The following is an 18,185-nucleotide window of genomic DNA, read 5'->3' as shown; positions in this document are numbered from 1 at the left end:
ATTTAACTCATAATTTTAAGTTGCTCTACTTTTGAACTAAGCATTTTTACGACACAACTTCTTCGAACGCTCTGTGACAGCAAACTATCTGTGCGAGAGGGGTGACGCTTGCAAAACCATTTGAGATAGACCAAGGTCAATGTTCCCCCACTCTTTTTTAACTCATGCAGTACAGTTTTGTTAGTTAATAGCTACACCTTGTATACATATATTCCCGGCATTACAGTATTCCAGATAGTAATGGGAAATTTTTTATACAGGTAATGACAGGAAATTTCTTCCGGAGCATTGTGCCCAATGCAGGGCAAGGTGAATATTTTCATTCATCTTTAGGCAGGACCAAGTTTCAATATTCCACTAAATGGGCCCACTGTAAATACATTATTTATTTACTAGTATCTTGGACCTCTCAGTTGTCTGATTGCTAGTTACTGTGTACTTTATTTCCAGGTATTTTTTTTCTGAGTTTTCCCTCATCTTCCTACACTCTCTCATCCCCTCTCTCACCATCTCTTATCCAGTGTCTCTGGCTCTCCCCATCCATGTGTTTTTCGCTCTCCCCATCTATGGTCCTGTGTCTCTCTCCCCATTTGTTATCTAGCTCTCTCTTATCCCGCCTTTTGCTCTTCCCCCTCTTACCCAGCCTCTCTCCCATCTCTATTTCCCACCTCCCATTTCTCTCTCCATCTCTTACCCTGCCTCCCTCTCCATCTCTTACCCCATGTCTCCCAATCTCTTACCCTGCCTCTCTCCATCTGTTCCAGTGTGTCTCTCCCCATCTCTTATCCCACCTTTTGCTCTTCCCCGGCATCTCTCCCATTTCTATCTCCATCTCTTATCCCGCCTCTCCCCCATCTGTTCCAGTGTCTCTCTCTCATCTCTAGTCTCTCTCTCTATCTATGATCCAGTGTGTCTCTCCCCCCACCTCTCCTCATCTATGATCCAGTGTGTCTCTCCCTACATCACTTAGCCCACCTCTCTCTCCATCTCTTATCCAGTCACAGTGCCTCTCTCCCCATCTCTTACAACCCCCCCCGCCCCACCTCTTTTATTCTATTTATTATTCCACCCTCGCATGACTGCTGGGGTTTGTATTTCAACAACAGCTGGATGGCCGCTGTTGCCCACCCCTCTACCCCGTCTCTCCCTCTTCCCACCCGCATGTCTGTTCACCCCCCTCTTCACTTGTCTCTGTCACCCCTCTTGTGTCCCTATGTAAGGGCTGCAGTGAGCCGCACGGGTGACCCCGGGTGTACAGTAGCTGTACCTCAGCAGAGGCCAGTACAGGCAGAGGCACTCAGTCAGTGACAGTCTGTGCTGGGGGATGATCTGTGCGGTGCTTTCCAGCCTCCAGGAGGTGAGAGGCGCGGATGTGACGTCACTCCTCTTCCTCCTGGTCCTGGACGCCGCCATTGCTCTTCCTGGCACCGTCTCCGCAACGCCCCGGCGTGCTGCCCGCGCTCCTCCGAGTCCCCTGATCAGCGTCACCGGTGCTGTACTGCGAGCAGAGGGGGGAGGAGGTGGCGGTGACCCGCTGCTGTGCACCGTACACCTCTCACTGCGCCTGTGTCACCGGGGAGAGAGACTTCCGGGCTGCTCCGGCGGTAAGTCCTGCGGCTGTGAGAGGCCCGTATCTCCCTACTCTCCATCAGGAACGATACGCTCTGCGCCCGGACTTCCCACCTAATGTGTGATTGCAGTCACCTGTGCTGAGCTAGGTAATTGATGAGACAGGTGGCTGCAATCATACATTAGGTGGGAAATCCGGCAGCGGAGCATTGTGTACATAATGGAACCGGGCATGTTGGAAGCTCTGCAGCAGCAGTAATAATGTGCTCAGTGCTCACCATGTCCCCATAGGCGGCAGCAGCAGTGTGCCTCCATGTCCCTATAGGCCAGTGATTCCCAACCTCGGTCCTCAAGGCACACCAACAGTCCTGGTTTTAGTGATATCCATGCTAAAGCACAGATGGTTAAATCAAAATAACTAAGGTACTAATTAAGTCACCTGTGCTCAAGTGTGGCTATCCTTAGAATGTGGACTGTTATACCCCTTTTACACCAGAGCAAAAACCTGGGTTTTTGCTGGGTCTACCCGGGTTGCAGCTCAGTGTAAAAGGGTCCCTGAAAAATAACCTGGGTCAAGTGACCCTGCAATCCAACCCAGGTAGCTACCAGGGTTGGACCCAGGTAATGGTGCAGTGTAAACGGTGCAACCCGGGTTATCTGACTTGGATCATGCCTAAAATGAACGGATTGGTGGTTGTGGAGAATTCACCTCCCACTTTTTATGACCTCACAGGTTTAGCAGGGCAGACCTGAGTTCAGTGTGAACAGGGCTGACCTGGAAGTAACCCAGATCAAAGGTGCAGTGTAAATGGGTCTGACCAGGGTTGGAACCATGTCCAAAAACCCAGGTCGGACCTGGGTTTTTGGTGGAAAAGAGGTATTAGTGTGCCTTGAGGACCGTGGTTGGGAACGCCTGCCATAGGCAGCAGCAGTGTGCCTCCATGTCCCCATAGGCCACAGTGTGTCCCTCCTATCTCCCCATAAGCAGCAGTGTGGCGTTGTGCCCCCCATCTCTCCGACAATATGCACCCTATTCCTGGAGGCAGCAGTATGCTCCATCTCCCCATAGGCAGCAACAGCAGCGTGCCCCCCCATCTCCCCATAGGCAGCAGCAACAGTGTGCCCCCAATCTTCCCTTAGGCAGCAGCACTGTGCCTCCATCTCCCCATAGGCAGCAGCAGTGTGCCTCCATTTCCCCATAGGCAGCAGCAGTGTGCCTCCATCTCCCCATAGGCAGCAGCACTGTGCCTCCATCTCCCCATAGGCAGCAGCAGTGTGCCTCCATCTCCCCATAGGCAGCAGCAGTGTGCCTCCATCTCCCCATAGGCAGCAGCAGTGTGCCTCCATCTCCCCATAGGCAGCAGCAGTGTGCCTCCATCTCCCCATAGGCAGCAGCAGTGTGCCTCCATCTCCCCATAGGCAGCAGCAGTGTGCCTCCATCTCCCCATAGGCAGCAGCACTGTGCCTCCATCTCCCCATAGGCAGCAGCACTGTGCCTCCATCTCCCCATAGGCAGCAGCAGTGTGCCTCCATCTCCCCATAGGCAGCAGCACTGTGCCTCCATCTCCCCATAGGCAGCAGCACTGTGCCTCCATCTCCACATAGGAAGAAGCACTGTGCCTCCATCTCCCCACAGGAAGAAGCAGTGTGCCTCCATCTCCCCACAGGCAACAGGCAGCAGCAGCAGTGAGCCTCCATCTCCCCACAGGCAGCAGCAGTGAGCCTCCATCTCCCCACAGGCAGCAGCAGTGTGCCTCCATCTCCCCATAAGCAGAAGTGTGGCCTTGTACCCCCCATCTCTCTGACAATGTGCCCCCTATTCCAGAAGGCAGCAGTATGCCCTTTCCCCGGCAACAGCAGCAGTGTGCTCCCCATCTCTCTGACAATGTGCCCCCTCTTCCAGAAGGCAGCAGTATGCCATGCCGCCCCCCACTTTCTCGGCAACAAACAGTAATGGTTATTAAAAAGGTAAAATCGCTTAGACTGAAAAAGAGGATATTACATTTACCGGAAAGACACCCTCTCTTCATTACAAATGGGACCTCCATGTCTTATTTGTTTGTGCCATATAATGTTTCTGGTAAATTACAGAGACCCTGTACCACTTGGCGTAGGGTCTTCACCCGCAAGTTAGAAGCAACAGTGAAAATGGTGGAGTTTTGTATTTTGTCGTCTTTTAACGACTAGTAATCTTTCCATTTGTCTACTTGTCAATAAACAGAACTTGTGATTGGTATCATTAAAACACCTTGTACTCAGCTAACGATACAGGTTTGTGTTCGATAACCCAATAACTAGTTCTATTAATAACCTGTCATGTCACAAAGTCCCAGGACATACTACATGTTTCAAATATTTTACCTACCAGACTATTTTGTAACCTGTACAGACTATGGGCCTGATTCAGACCCGCTCGCGAGCGCACAGCGCTCGCAAGCGGGTCGATGGTCCCCAACTGCGCACGCCGGCTCCGGCGTACGCATGTGCGAGACCCGCCCAGCGACGGGCCCTCCATCGCTACGGGTCTCAAACCAAAGTGGGGCAGCTGTCGATGGTGATTGACAGCTTGCCCCGTTTTGGAGGCGGGCAGGGGGGGTGGCTGGGCAAACGGAGGCGTTCCTGCAGGAACGCCTGCCGTTTGTGGGCGGCCCTACTGACATTACTCGTGATGTCAGTAGGTGGACTTCCTGCTCTATTAGAGCAGGAAGACCACTGGGGCTTGCGGCCACGAGACCCTACCACAAGGGTCTCGTCGCAAGCCCGATGGTCTTGACCATCGCGACAATCACATAGCCGCTCGCATAAGCTGTGGGTATTCGCCCACAGGTATGCGAGCGGCCAGGAGGCCGCCTTTAAAAAAAAAAAAAAAGGGACGCCCTGATTCAGAATCAGGCCCTATGTACACATGATATAAACCACCCTCCAATTGTCCTGGGGTAAACGGCTGCACTTGTCATGCAGTAGCCAAGTAGTAGTACACACCAGTCCAGAGCCTTGGTACAAGTTTCTGTATTTAGGGCCTGATTCAGACCCACTCGCGAGCGGCTGTCCGCTCGCAAGTGGGTCGATGGTCTGCACTGCGCATGCGCACGACGGAGGGAGCTCCGTCGTGCGCATGCGTGAGACGCGACGAGCGAAGGACTTACCTTCGCTCGTAGTGTCTGATCAAAGGGGGCGTGCTGTTGATGTTGATTGCCACTTTGGTGGGCGTGCCTGCCAGACGGAGGCGTTCCCAAAGGAACGCCTACCGTCAGAAGCCGGCCCCACTGACATCACTAGTGATGTCAGTGGGAGTGATTTTGGCTCTGACGGAGCCAAAATCACTCCTGGCCTTGCGGTTGAGAAACTCAACCGCAGCCTTCTGCTTGCAGTGGCGATGGTCAAGACCATCGCGACCATCATCCTGCACGCTCGTATATGCTGTGGGTGGTGACCCACAGCTATACGAGCGTCCAGGAGACGTTCCATATTTATGGAGGTGGGCCCTGATTCAGAGCGAGCGCTCTGGTCAGAGCGTCCGGCTCTGAATCAGGGCCTTAGTTTTATTAGCAGCACAAAAATAAACAAATAAAAGTAAATCCTGGCCTGTCTGGCTGTAACTAAATAAAAGGATTCAAAACATTTTAACTCATAAATACGGACAATCCGGCATGCCCGACCGAGCGATATTTAACCCTCGGTTGCTCGCATACACGCTACAATTATCGGGGCGATCCGCGGATATCGGGCGGATCGCCCAGATAATTGTAGCGTGTATGGCCAGCATAATCCTTTAGTAATCACAGGCTCTATCAACATGTCTCTAATCTGTTCCCCAGGCAGTGAGAGACTGGCAGACCCTTTATCAGCCTCTTACATGTGGTCTAGCAATCAAGGCTGCTAATCAGCTTCTGTCTACCAGACAGAAGCTAAAAACCTGGGGCATATATATCTCCCCATGACAAGCATTCCAGCGTTTTTGAGACATTATTTTTATATATATATATATATATATATATATATATATACATATATATTTATTTATTATTACATAATTTGTGTGCATTTTAAACAAGGCTTTGGGCTGCCATAGTGTTCTTGTGTGGGCATAAAATCTAATCATGCAGCATTTATGACGGCACCACCTCGGTGGACCTAACCATGAAAATATGACCCATAAAGAGATATAGAGATGCAATGACATGACCTGGGCAGAGAAGTTCAGAATGTTGTGACGCTATAATTTCTCGTTCTTATGCAATCCACTGCGGCCTCCCCCATTTGACCAACTGCTCCCACTGCAGTGACGGACGGATGGAACAAGTATGCAGCCGGGGGAGTAGGGGGAATACTGCAGCAGCGGCTTCGGTGACTAGCAACCTGGCGAATGACGGGTCACAATGTGCTTGACATTTTAATATTGACGTCTTTTGTGTTTTAGGAGATGACGTCACCTTGCTGTACGACTTCGGGATATTGTCTACGTGTCTTTCCAGATTGGGACTTACACATATGTTGATCTTTTTCACCTCGTGTGATTGAAAGCTGGTATAACCCATAATGGCAGACCTGCTTTTAAACCTGGACTGCTCTTCCAGTAATGCTAGCGGGCGAGTGGATCAAGGAAACGACAAACACCAGCGCTTCATTAAAAGGAGAAGGTATTTGGAAAAAAAGGGGTTCCTGAAACAGAAGCAGTTGCCGCACAAGCCGCAGAATCGGAACTCTAGTCACCAATTGCAATCCTGGGACCGCAGTAAGAAAAACGGTCAGCCGGATGGCAGCAAAAGTAACTCTGCTAGCACCGGGAGAAAAGCCAACAATGCATTCCACGTGAGGGATTCCCACCGGCAGGGAGAGTCCACTACACTTCATCGGACTGTATCTATGGGGGCACCGTGCCAGTCTGGCACTATAAGTGTCAGCATAAGCTCCGCTCCAAATCATTCTCGTGTGGCACCTCATACTTCAAAAGCGGCACCGTTAAAGGGCCAAGGCTCTCCCAAACCAAACGCCGCTAGCAGCCGCGCCCTTGAAACCAAAATGCCTTCAAAGAGTTTTCATCAGGAACAGAGGACCAGCCTGCTGAGTGAGTATGAAAGCGGCATACCTCCAGCTCCCTCTGTGTCCAGTTACAAAATGGTGGCCATCGACTGCGAAATGGTGGGCACTGGATTGAAAGGGCGAAACAGCGCCCTGGCACGGTGCAGCATTGTGAACTACCAGGGGGACGTGGTGTTCGACAAATACATAAAACCGGCCAATCCTGTCACTGATTACAGGACGAGGTGGAGTGGAATAAGGAGGGAGCACTTGATAAACGCCACACCGTTTGCTGTAGCACAAAAAGAGGTGAGGCGTCCTTATTGGGGCGGATGGGTTCTTTAATATATTTACATATCCTTTACCTATTTCTGAAATATAGAAAATATTACTAAAATTAGTGTTCACGCTAGGGCGTACCCACAAGCAAAGGGGTGTGTCTTTAATATACGCCCCTTTTCGTAATTTTTGGGGGCGTGCGTGGCATTTACATACATGCCGGGCTGCCCCCAAGTTCTTTTGTGACAGTGAATAGATGGCGGGCGCCCAGCATCCATTCACCGGCGGCGACCGCTGCACTGCTATATTTCCCACCCGCGGGCAGGGATGGCACCCGGCAGGCTGATTTAGCGGGGCGCTTCTAAAAAGGGCAGGCACATATTCTGCCCTTTTGAAATTGGGCAGGGCGCAGCTCCCCGCTTAAACAACAAACACAAACATAATTCAGGCGCATCTATTAGAATTACTAAATTGATATGAAGTTGGCAATAATCTGCAATTAGTATCCAATCAGAACCTTCTGCTGCTCCTACAGAGTATATCTGTAATACTCTAGATATATATCAAAATAGAATTGTTATTTAACAACAATAAGGAGCGCATAAAGATATGGAAAAATATCACACAATTTTTAATATATAAAATATATCCATAAACACATTAATATAAAATAATTAAACAATTTGCACAATAAGTATTAGCACACATTTAAAAACAAACTGTTATATTTCCAATAATAATCGCATGGAAAGAACCTGTATGAATTTGAAAATAACTTTGTCTGATTTGACCCCACTTGGGGAGCAGCCGGTTAATGTCCTTAGAGACAATGATGACGCTCAATTGCCTTTGCAAAAAGTGTAATATGATTTCTCTCTCCTTAAATAGCCTAGCAGGAACGCTATAAAATGTTGAACCATATCTCGATATGATTAGATGAGAATTTCATATATTATACTCTCACAATATCAATAATCTATTTTTTATTGTCTCTACTAAATTGTCACAGGTTAATTAAAACTATGCACAGTGTGGTGCAGCTATGTAATATGTAAGACCAGCAGAATACTTGCCTGGAGAGGCACAGAAACCGAGCGCCCGAGTATGTGTTTTATTGATAAACTCACCTTCAAAACATTATATATTAACCCCCAGAACATCCAAGAGCCCAGAAAGCTACATAGGAGTTATAATATAAAGTATAGCAGCAAATTGAGCAATGCTATAGGAAAAGCCAGTGTGTATATATTTTTATAAATGTGTGAGTGCCCTAGTTAGTAAGGTGCCCACATTTGCTGATGGCACTAAGCCATGTAGGATTAGTAAATAAAATTCAGGGATGAATAAACATGATGTAAATACAGTATTCAAGTTCTATATGTTAGACCACATTTTTGATAGGGGGCTATGATTTCGGCCACCGTATCCTAATAAGAACACAAAGGAGAATTCAAGGGTTTCACTTTACTATTGTTATTATTACGACATTTATTCGCTTTTATTTTTAAGGCGCCGCATAGTTTCCGCAGCACTGTACAGGGAATAAAGTGCAACAGAGAAACCTGACTTACACATGGTATAGTAAACCCATAAACTTGGTAGGATGTGGGCACGGGTTGGGTAACTCGCTGATGGGCAAGCGTAGTGAGAGTTCGGGGATGGGGGCTGTTCAGCACTCGCTGAGCCTGTATCCAGCGAAGGGCGAGCACTCACTCTGAGTCAGAGGCGGGATAAGGATCGCTGGAAATAAGCCTGACCATGAGGTACTGTGGAGGGAGAAGAGGAGGGGCCCAAGGACAGATCCTTGGCTAGAGAAGTGGAAGTTGGAGTTAGATGTAGAGACAGAATAGGAACGGTTTGTGAGGCGAGAGATGAACCATGAGAGGACAGATTTTATTGGAGACCAACAGAATGGAGAGCTCTGAAGAAACTGTTGATCGACAGTGTCAAAGGCAGAATATAGGTCTATGGGAATGGAGAAGTGACCATTGGCTTTGGCAGTGAGATGGTCATTGGTGACATTGGTAAGGGTGGTTTCAGTAAGTGGGTATAACTGATTTATAGAGGTAAATGGAAAGGTTCAAATATAAAAAGAAATTTAAAAAATAAAGTTTGGGGATTTTCTGAAAAAAAGGTGCCTTAGGCGATTTAATGTTAATAAATATATTCAAACTCGGTGGAAAAATGTTCTTCACAAACTCTTGGAATTTTGGTCTTCATATGCATTATTTTCTTATTCTCATTTAGTTACTCTCTATTATCTGCTTTTGGAAGGAAGTTCAAAAACGTAAAAAATTTTTTTGCGGATTCTACAGATCTTAAAAATCCTCAATGGCAAGATAGTGATCGGCCATGCCATCCAAAACGACTACAAGGCCATAGGGTACTTCCACCCCACGGAGATGACGAGAGATACGTCGAAGATCCCGCTGCTGAACCGCAAGGCAGGTTTCCAGGAGAAGGAAATTGCGTCTCTGAAGCGTCTAGCCAAACAGCTCCTACACAAAAACATCCAGGTATTGTCACGGCGCCCTTCTGTCCTAACATTGCATACTCCTGGGATGTTTTACGGAACCACCAAGGTGCTCGTAAAACTGTTGAATAAGAGCCATAATAGATATCCTAAAATATAGGCAATCTCTACGTGGACCAATTGTCAAAAAAAGGTCAGCCTACAGCAGCACACCACAATTCAATTGAATGGTACAGAAAGGTTCAGGTTGTGTGGGATTATGCAATCAGATTGTACAGAGTTTAGCTTAGAAGTGTTGGCTTTTTTTTCTGTCTCTTCCTGCTACCCACACGTTCACAGATCAATCACAATTTTCTAGATTGTACATCTTTACAACCCACACATCAATTTGATTGTATGATGACTACATTTTTATCACATCCAATCTGGATTGTATGCAGTCTGATTACATTTCCCTCCCATGTTTCTGGACAATTCAAAATCCATCAATGTGTGTGACTAAAGTCTAATGTGAGTGGACCCTTTTACTTGTGCTTCATTGCGGTAAGTGTAAAGGGCATGTTTGTTATCTGTACTATTAATATAACTGACTAATTGCAGAGATGTTTACAGCTATATAAATTAGAACAGAGGACCGCCTCAATGTAGATCTACCCTTCACCAGGAGGCAGCTTACATCTCTCTAGCCAGGACCGTACATTGATATGTTCTACGCTGAGTCACTTCGGGACATAGAAATAATTCTAAATATTATATGAAAACGATAATCACTAGCTGCTTGGATATGATGACCACATTATCAGATGAAAAAACTAATATCACAATTGAACAAGGCTAGTTCATTTAGGATTAGTGTTCCCGCTAGGTTGTTTTAGCGGGCCTCAGTGTACTGCTGATTTTGCCCTCTTAGCGACGCCCTGCTAAAACAGCCTGCCCTGAGCCTTCCCCGCCCGTGGGCCGCAGTGTTCCATGGAGGGGAAAAGTTGCATCGACCGATCACCGGGTAAATAGACGCGGTGCACATACGCACGGCATCTATTGACCATGAGTGAAGAGCTAGCGGGAAGCGCTTCCCCGGCCAGCCACGCCCCTGTCGGTACCCCCAGCGCCCTGCCTGTATTCTAACGGGAACACTACAGGATTCTTTCCTTCTAAATCTGGATGTCCCCCTTGTGTAAATTACTTACAGGAAAGTAGAGGGTTAATGCTCCCAAACACTTGGAGAAAATCCCTAGTGATGTCACAAGGTGGCATCGTTGGAATTTCATGTTACAATACAGGAGCTCACCGGTGCTATGGTATTCTACAAACTGTTTGTAAAAATCGCGGTCCGCAATGAACAGGATAAAATGTTTGCTGACCCCATTGCTGCACCCAATGATCCAGTACAACTGACTTGCCTCCATTATGATGTTTAAAAACGTCTACATGTGATATGGCTTCCAGCAGTTGTGTATTCTCTAACAGTCATTTGGCTTCATTCAGAGCCGCTCGTAAGCGGCCGCTCGTTCGTTCTGACCGATGTTCGCTCATCTGCGCATGCGTACGGTTTGTAATACGCATGCGCGAACCAGTCAGTGCGGCCGAAAATTTTGAATGCCTGCTATTTTGAGTGACAGAGGGAGGCGTATGTGGGTGGTAACAGGGGAAGGTGCTTGAAAACGGGGAGTGGAGATCAGAACGCAGGCGTGCTTAAAGGTCAAAACGGGCGTTTTATGGGTGTGCATAATTAAAACAGCAGCGTCATTGACCATGTCACTGGGTTATTTTATAGTCAGAACTGCTCGCAATATAGTGGTAGGAAAAACCAACCACAAGAATAGCGAGCAGTTCATACGCTGTTCGATGTACTCGATTAATCTAATAAATAGCGGACATGACGTATGATGCGAGCGGCCAGGGGGCGTTTTTATCAAAATTTCGACCGCAAGTTTTGTTTGCTCGTTCAGACTTAGAGGCGTGAACAGACCGCAAAGAGCGAACGGTTCATTTGAATAGCCACCCCTTTTTTTTAAACGAACGACCGCAAATAGCGAGCGGCTCTGAATCAGGCCCATTGTGCGTTAAGGGGATAAAAATTGTAAGTCTTAAATCTTATAATAAATATACAACACAAAGCGCCTACTTCTTTGTATGTATGGATAAGTTCATCTAGCACTATAACGTTTCTAATACTTCACCTAGGTATGCAATCAGTACAGGTTGAGTCTCCCATATCCAAAATGCTTGGGACCAGGGGTATTTTGGAATAATTGCATATCATAATGAAATATCTTAGAATAGGACCCAAATATACACACAGAATGCATTTATGTGTTATATACACCTTATACACACAGCCTGCAGGTAATTATATTCAATAATTTTGTAGCTCAAACAAAGTTTGTGTACATACATGAAATTAATTTATGTTTCTTATACACACAGCCTGATGGTAATTTTATAAAATATTTTTAATAATTTGTGCCTTAGACAAAGTTTGTGTACAATGACCCATCAAAAATCAAAGGTTTCATTATCTCGGTCATGCCAAAAAAAAATTCCGTATTTCTGAATATTTGGATATGGGAGACTGAACCTGTATATGGAACACGTACTTTTTCCAAAGAGATCACAATCTAATTCAGTAACTGTGAATACAAACAGGAGCTACAGGGAAAACGTACATCATTTTTATGTGAACGCAACGCTTGCGGTACTGGTGATTCGCTTTATTTGCCGCAGTTTCATGTGAAATTCTGCATTCTTTGTTCACGTGTAGACCGGCAGGGCTGGCCATTCCTCCGTAGAAGATGCCAAGACCACCATGGAGCTGTACCGGATAGTGGATGCCGAGTGTGAGAGAGAGCTGGCGGCCGGCAGAGTCCCACAGTGATACCCAGAGTTCCAGTTTTATTACTTCAACAGTTCCTTTTCTACTGCTTCAACTTTTATGGAATAAAAGAAAAAAAATTGTGCGGCTTTAATTATTGTATTCGTTTTTTTCTTTCTTTGTTTTTTTTAACAGGGACCTATCTCCTGTATACAGTGGAAGCGTAAATTCTGTGAACCATGCTGCACATAAATTCACCGGTGGCCTGGTAACATCGCTGAGGCACGAGACACTTCATGCCTCAGTGATGTCATTCATTCCTAGAGAATTGATAGGCTGAATATTGGTTCTGCCAAATATGTCTAAAGGTGGATACACACCTGAAAGATATATCTGCAGGTCGAGGGATCTGCAGATATATCTTTAGATGATGGTTGGTCATACACATTGTTGAACGTCCATCATCTATGCGGGTCCCGCTGGCTGGGGGGGGGGGGGGGATTTGGGGGGGGGTGATGGACAGATATGACTGCAGATATATCTGTTCATCAGCAATGCTGCACAGCCAATGCCATACATCTGAACGACAAAGTTCACAGACATGTCGTCTGTACACACTGGCCGATGTGCAGCAGATATATTGGCTGATAATTGATCGGCCAGTGTGTACCCAGCATAAGAAAGACTGTACTCAGCTTGGCTCCAGAATTACTGGACAAAAATTAATTTTTAAAAATAATATAATCTTTATTGATGTCAGAAAAAAGCGTAGGACCGGGGGAGCGGATTTGCTGTCAGCTTAACTACAGATGTATCCTCGTACATCTTTGCTGAAGTCGTGCCAAAAAGCCCCTCTTGGCGAGCCAGGTACCCCTCAGCTAGCACCGGGCGTCTTTAAAATGTGCCTAAATCACAATGCGACTAGATTTGTGACACATATATCTGTGTGCGACTGAGTCCCTGTCCAAAGTGCTACAATGTAGCGACCGCAGCTTTTTCATTCCAAGTTCCATTGTGGTTCATATACAGACTCGGGTGCACACAGATATACAGGTGTCACATATCACAGTAATCAGCACAGTCTCCTATATACAGACTCAGGTGCACACAGATATACAGGTGTCACATATCACAGTAATCAGCACAGTCTCCTATATACAGACTCAGGTGCACACAGATATACAGGTGTCACATATCACAGTAATCAGCACAGTCTCCTATATACAGACTCAGGTGCACACAGATATACAGGTGTCACATATCACATTACTCAGCATAGTCTCCTATATACAGACTCGGGTGCACACAGATATACAGGTGTCACATATCACATTACTCAGCACAGTCTCCTATATACAGACTCGGGTGCACACAGATATACAGATGTCACATATCACATTACTCAGCTCAGTCTCCTATATACAGACTCAGGAGCACACAGATATACAGGTGTCACATATCACATTACTCAGCACAGTCTCCTATATACAGACTCAGGAGCACACAGATATACAGGTGTCACATATCACATTACTCAGCACAGTCTCCCATATACAGACACAGGAGCACACAGATATACAGGTGTCACATATCACATTACTCAGCACAGTCTCCCATATACAGACACAGGAGCACACAGATATACAGGTGTCACATATCACATTACTCAGCACAGTCTCCTATATACAGACTCAGGAGCACACAGATATACAGGTGTCACATATCACATTACTCAGCACAGTCTCCCATATACAGACTCAGGAGCACACAGATATACAGGTGTCACATATCACATTACTCAGCGCAGTCTCCCATATACAGACTCAGGTGCACACAGATATACAGGTGTCACATATCACATTACTCAGCACAGTCTCCTATATACAGACTCAGGTGCACACAGAAATACAGGTATCACATATCACATTACTCAGCACAGTCTCCTATATACAGACTCAGGTGCACACAGATATACAGGTGTCACATATCACATTACTCAGGACAGTCTCCTATATACAGACTCAGGAGCACACAGATATACAGGTGTCACATTACTCAGCGCAGACTCAGGAGCACACAGATATACAGGTGTCACATATCACATTACTCAGCACAGTCTCCTATATAGAGACTCAGGAGCACACAGATATACAGGTGTCACATATCACATTAGTCAGCAGAGTCTCCTATATACAGACTCAGGAGCACACAGATATACAGGTGTCACATATCACATTACTCAGCACAGTCTCCTATATACAGACTCAGGTGCACACAGATATACAGGTGTCACATATCACATTACTCAGCACAGTCTCCTATATACAGACTCAGGTGCACACAGATATACAGGTGTCACATGTCACATTACTCAGCACAGTCTCCCATATACAGACTCAGGTGCACACAGATATACAGGTGTCACATATCACATTACTCAGCACAGTCTCCCATATACAGACTCAGGACCACACAGATATACAGGTGTCACATATCACATTACTCAGCGCAGACTCCTATATACAGACTCGGGAGCACACAGATATACAAGTGTCACATCACATTACTCAGCACAGTCTCCTATATACAGACTCAGGTGCACACAGATATACAGGTGTCACATATCACATTAGTCAGCAGAGTCTCCTATATACAGACTCAGGAGCACAGAGATATACAGGTGTCACATATCATTACTCAGCACAGTCTCCTATATACAGACTCAGGAGCACACATATATACAGGTGTCACATATCACATTACTCAGCACAGTCTCCTATATACAGACTCAGGTGCACACAGATATACAGGTGTCACATATCACATTACTCAGCACAGTCTCCTATATACAGACTCAGGTGCACACAGATATACAGGTGTCACATATCACATTACTCAGCACAGTCTCCCATATACAGACTCAGGAGCACACAGATGTCACATTACTCAGCACAGTCTCCTATATACAGACTCAGGAGCACACAGATATACAAGTGTCACATATCACAGTAATCAGCACAGTCTCCTATATACAGACTCAGGTGCACACAGATATACAGGTGTCACATATCACATTACTCAGCACAGTCTCCTATATACAGACTCAGGAGCACACAGATATACAGGTGTTACATATCACATTACTCAGCACAGTCTCCTATATATAGACTCAGGAGCACACATATATACAGGTGTCACATATCACATTACTCAGCACAGTCTCCCATATACAGACTCAGGAGCACACAGATATACAGGTGTCACATATCACATTACTCAGCACAGTCTCCTATATATAGACTCAGGAGCACACATATATACAGGTGTCACATATCACATTACTCAGCACAGTCTCCTATATACAGACTCAGGAGCACACAGATATACAGGTGTCACATATCACATTACTCAGCACAGTCTCCTATATACAGACTCAGGAGCACACAGATATACAGGTGTCACATTACTCAGCGCAGACTCCTATATACAGACTCAGGAGCACACAGATATACAAGTGTCACATATCACATTACTCAGCGCAGTCTTCCATATACAGACTCAGGAGCACACAGATATACAGGTGTCACATATCACATTACTCAGCACAGTCTCCTATATACAGACTCAGGTGCACACAGATATACAGGTGTCACATATCACATTACTCAGGACAGTCTCCTATATACAGACTCAGGAGCACACAGATATACAGGTGTCACATATCACATTACTCAGCACAGTCTCCTATATACAGACTCAGGAGCACACAGATATACAGGTGTCACATATCACATTACTCAGGACAGTCTCCTATATACAGACTCAGGAGCACACAGATATACAGGTGTCACATATCACATTACTCAGCACAGTCTCCTATATACAGACTCAGGAGCACACAGATATACAGGTGTCACATATCACATTACTCAGCGCAGACTCCTATATACAGACTCAGGAGCACACAGATATACAAGTGACACAGATATACAAGTGTCACATATCACATCACTCAGCTCAGTCTCCTATATACAGACTCAGGTGCACACAGATATACAGGTATCACATATCACATTACTCAGCGCAGACTCCTATATACAGACTCAGGTGCACACATATATACAGGTGTCACATATCATATTACTCAGGACAGTCTCCTATATACAGACTCAGGAGCACACAGATATACAGGTGTCACATATCACATTACTCAGCGCAGACTCCTATATACAGACTCAGGAGCACACAGATATACAGGTGTCACATATCACATTACTCAGCGCAGACTCCTATATACAGACTCAGGAGCACACAGATATACAGGTGTCACATATCACATTACTCAGCGCAGACTCCTATATACAGACTCAGGAGCACACAGATATACAGGTGTCACATATCACATTACTCAGGACAGTCTCCTATATACAGACTCAGGAGCACACAGATATACAGGTGTCACATATCACATTACTCAGCACAGTCTCCTATATACAGACTCAGGTGCACACATATATACAGGTGTCACATATCACATTACTCAGGACAGTCTCCTATATACAGACTCAGGAGCACACAGATATACAGGTGTCACATATCACATTACTCAGCACAGACTCCTATATACAGACTCAGGAGCACACAGATATACAGGTGTCACATATCACATTACTCAGCGCAGACTCCTATATACAGACTCAGGAGCACACAGATATACAGGTGTCACATATCACATTACTCAGCGCAGACTCCTATATACAGACTCAGGAGCACACAGATATACAGGTGTCACATATCACATTACTCAGGACAGTCTCCTATATACAGACTCAGGAGCACACAGATATACAGGTGTCACATATCACATTACTCAGCACAGTCTCCCATATACAGACTCAGGAGCACACAGATATACAGGTGTCACATATCACATTACTCAGGACAGTCTCCTATATACAGACTCAGGAGCACACAGATATACAGGTGTCACATATCACATTACTCAGCACAGTCTCCTATATACAGACTCAGGTGCACACATATATACAGGTGTCACATATCACATTACTCAGGACAGTCTCCTATATACAGACTCAGGAGCACACAGATATACAGGTGTCACATATCACATTACTCAGCACAGTCTCCTATATACAGACTCAGGAGCACACAGATATACAGGTGTCACATTACTCAGCGCAGACTCCTATATACAGACTCAGGAGCACACAGATATACAGGTGTCACATATCACATTACTCAGCACCGTCTCCTATATACAGACTCAGGAGCACACAGATATACAGGTGTCACATATCACATTACTCAGCGCAGTCTCCCATATACAGACTCAGGAGCACACAGATATACAGGTGTCACATATCACATTACTCAGCACAGTCTCCCATATACAGACTCAGGAGTACACAGATATACAGGTGTCACATATCACATTACTCAGGACAGTCTCCTATATACAGACTCAGGAGCACACAGATATACAGGTGTCACATATCACATTACTCAGGACAGTCTCCTATATACAGACTCAGGTGCACACAGATATACAGGTGTCATAAATTAATTAGCACATTCGGCTGATGTGTCCTAGTCGTGTCGCATTGTGACTTAAGCCCCTTTCACGCTTACATCTACATCCCGGGTTTTTGCATGTGTACGCGCATCGACCCGGGATTTAGGGAAGTGTGAATGCAAACAAACCGGGATGAGATCACGGGTCCTCGAACCTGCTCTTTACCAGGGTTGGGGCTGAGACCTGGGAAATTGCAGGTTGATAGACCCAGCAATTTCCCAGCTCTCATATATGAAAGGGGTATTAGATGCATTTTCGGCAAAAAGAAGACAACCGGCACTAACAGAGTAGCACGGGAACTGGCGGCTTACTCACACCAGGCAAGTCACGCTACATGGCATATCAAGGCAAGATGTATGAGGAACACATCTGTATTCTTAAACCACATGTGGCGCTACCTCGGGGTAATATGCAGCCATTACATAACACATTCCGTA

At 45.9% G+C, this 18,185-nt stretch overlaps 2 protein-coding genes across 9 annotated transcripts in view; one reads left to right on the top strand and one right to left on the bottom strand.

Moving 5' to 3' along the window:
• METTL25B (methyltransferase like 25B) overlaps positions 1 to 18,185 on the bottom strand; it is a 250,820-nt gene that overhangs the window by 18,061 nt on the left and 214,574 nt on the right. For 2 of the 8 annotated variants that reach the window (XM_088449670.1, XM_088449669.1), the window contains exon 1: positions 1,268 to 1,602. The exons of the other annotated variants lie outside the window; for them this stretch is intronic. The gene's annotated coding sequence lies outside the window, so the exon portion shown is untranslated. Of the gene's footprint in view, positions 1 to 1,267; positions 1,603 to 18,185 lie in introns of those variants that run through there. 8 annotated transcript variants of the gene reach the window in all.
• ISG20L2 (interferon stimulated exonuclease gene 20 like 2) lies at positions 1,398 to 12,309 on the top strand. The gene is made up of 4 exons (XM_088449671.1): positions 1,398 to 1,604; positions 5,990 to 6,900; positions 9,186 to 9,386; positions 12,105 to 12,309. The coding sequence occupies exons 2-4, from the start codon at positions 6,109 to 6,111 to the stop codon at positions 12,216 to 12,218; spliced, it is 1,107 nt and encodes a 368-aa protein (XP_088305797.1). The 5' UTR covers positions 1,398 to 1,604; positions 5,990 to 6,108; the 3' UTR covers positions 12,219 to 12,309.

Source organism: Taudactylus pleione, unplaced genomic scaffold (genome assembly GCF_031769625.1).
Source record: "Taudactylus pleione unplaced genomic scaffold, aTauple2 ptg000490l, whole genome shotgun sequence".
NCBI classification, from domain to species: Eukaryota; Metazoa; Chordata; class Amphibia; order Anura; family Myobatrachidae; genus Taudactylus; species Taudactylus pleione.
Note: the sequence above shows the minus strand (reverse complement) of the source record. Positions and strands in the feature narration are given on the sequence as shown.

Excerpts from the sequence above, each read along its gene's own strand:
- ISG20L2 (XM_088449671.1), top strand. The coding sequence starts at position 6,109 with ATGGCAGACCTGCTTTTAAACCTGGACTGCTCTTCCAGTAATGCTAGC. Across the intron at positions 6,901-9,185 it reads TTGCTGTAGCACAAAAAGAG|ATCTTAAAAATCCTCAATGG; the intron begins GTGAGGCGTCCT and ends CGGATTCTACAG. Across the intron at positions 9,387-12,104 it reads TCCTACACAAAAACATCCAG|ACCGGCAGGGCTGGCCATTC; the intron begins GTATTGTCACGG and ends GTTCACGTGTAG.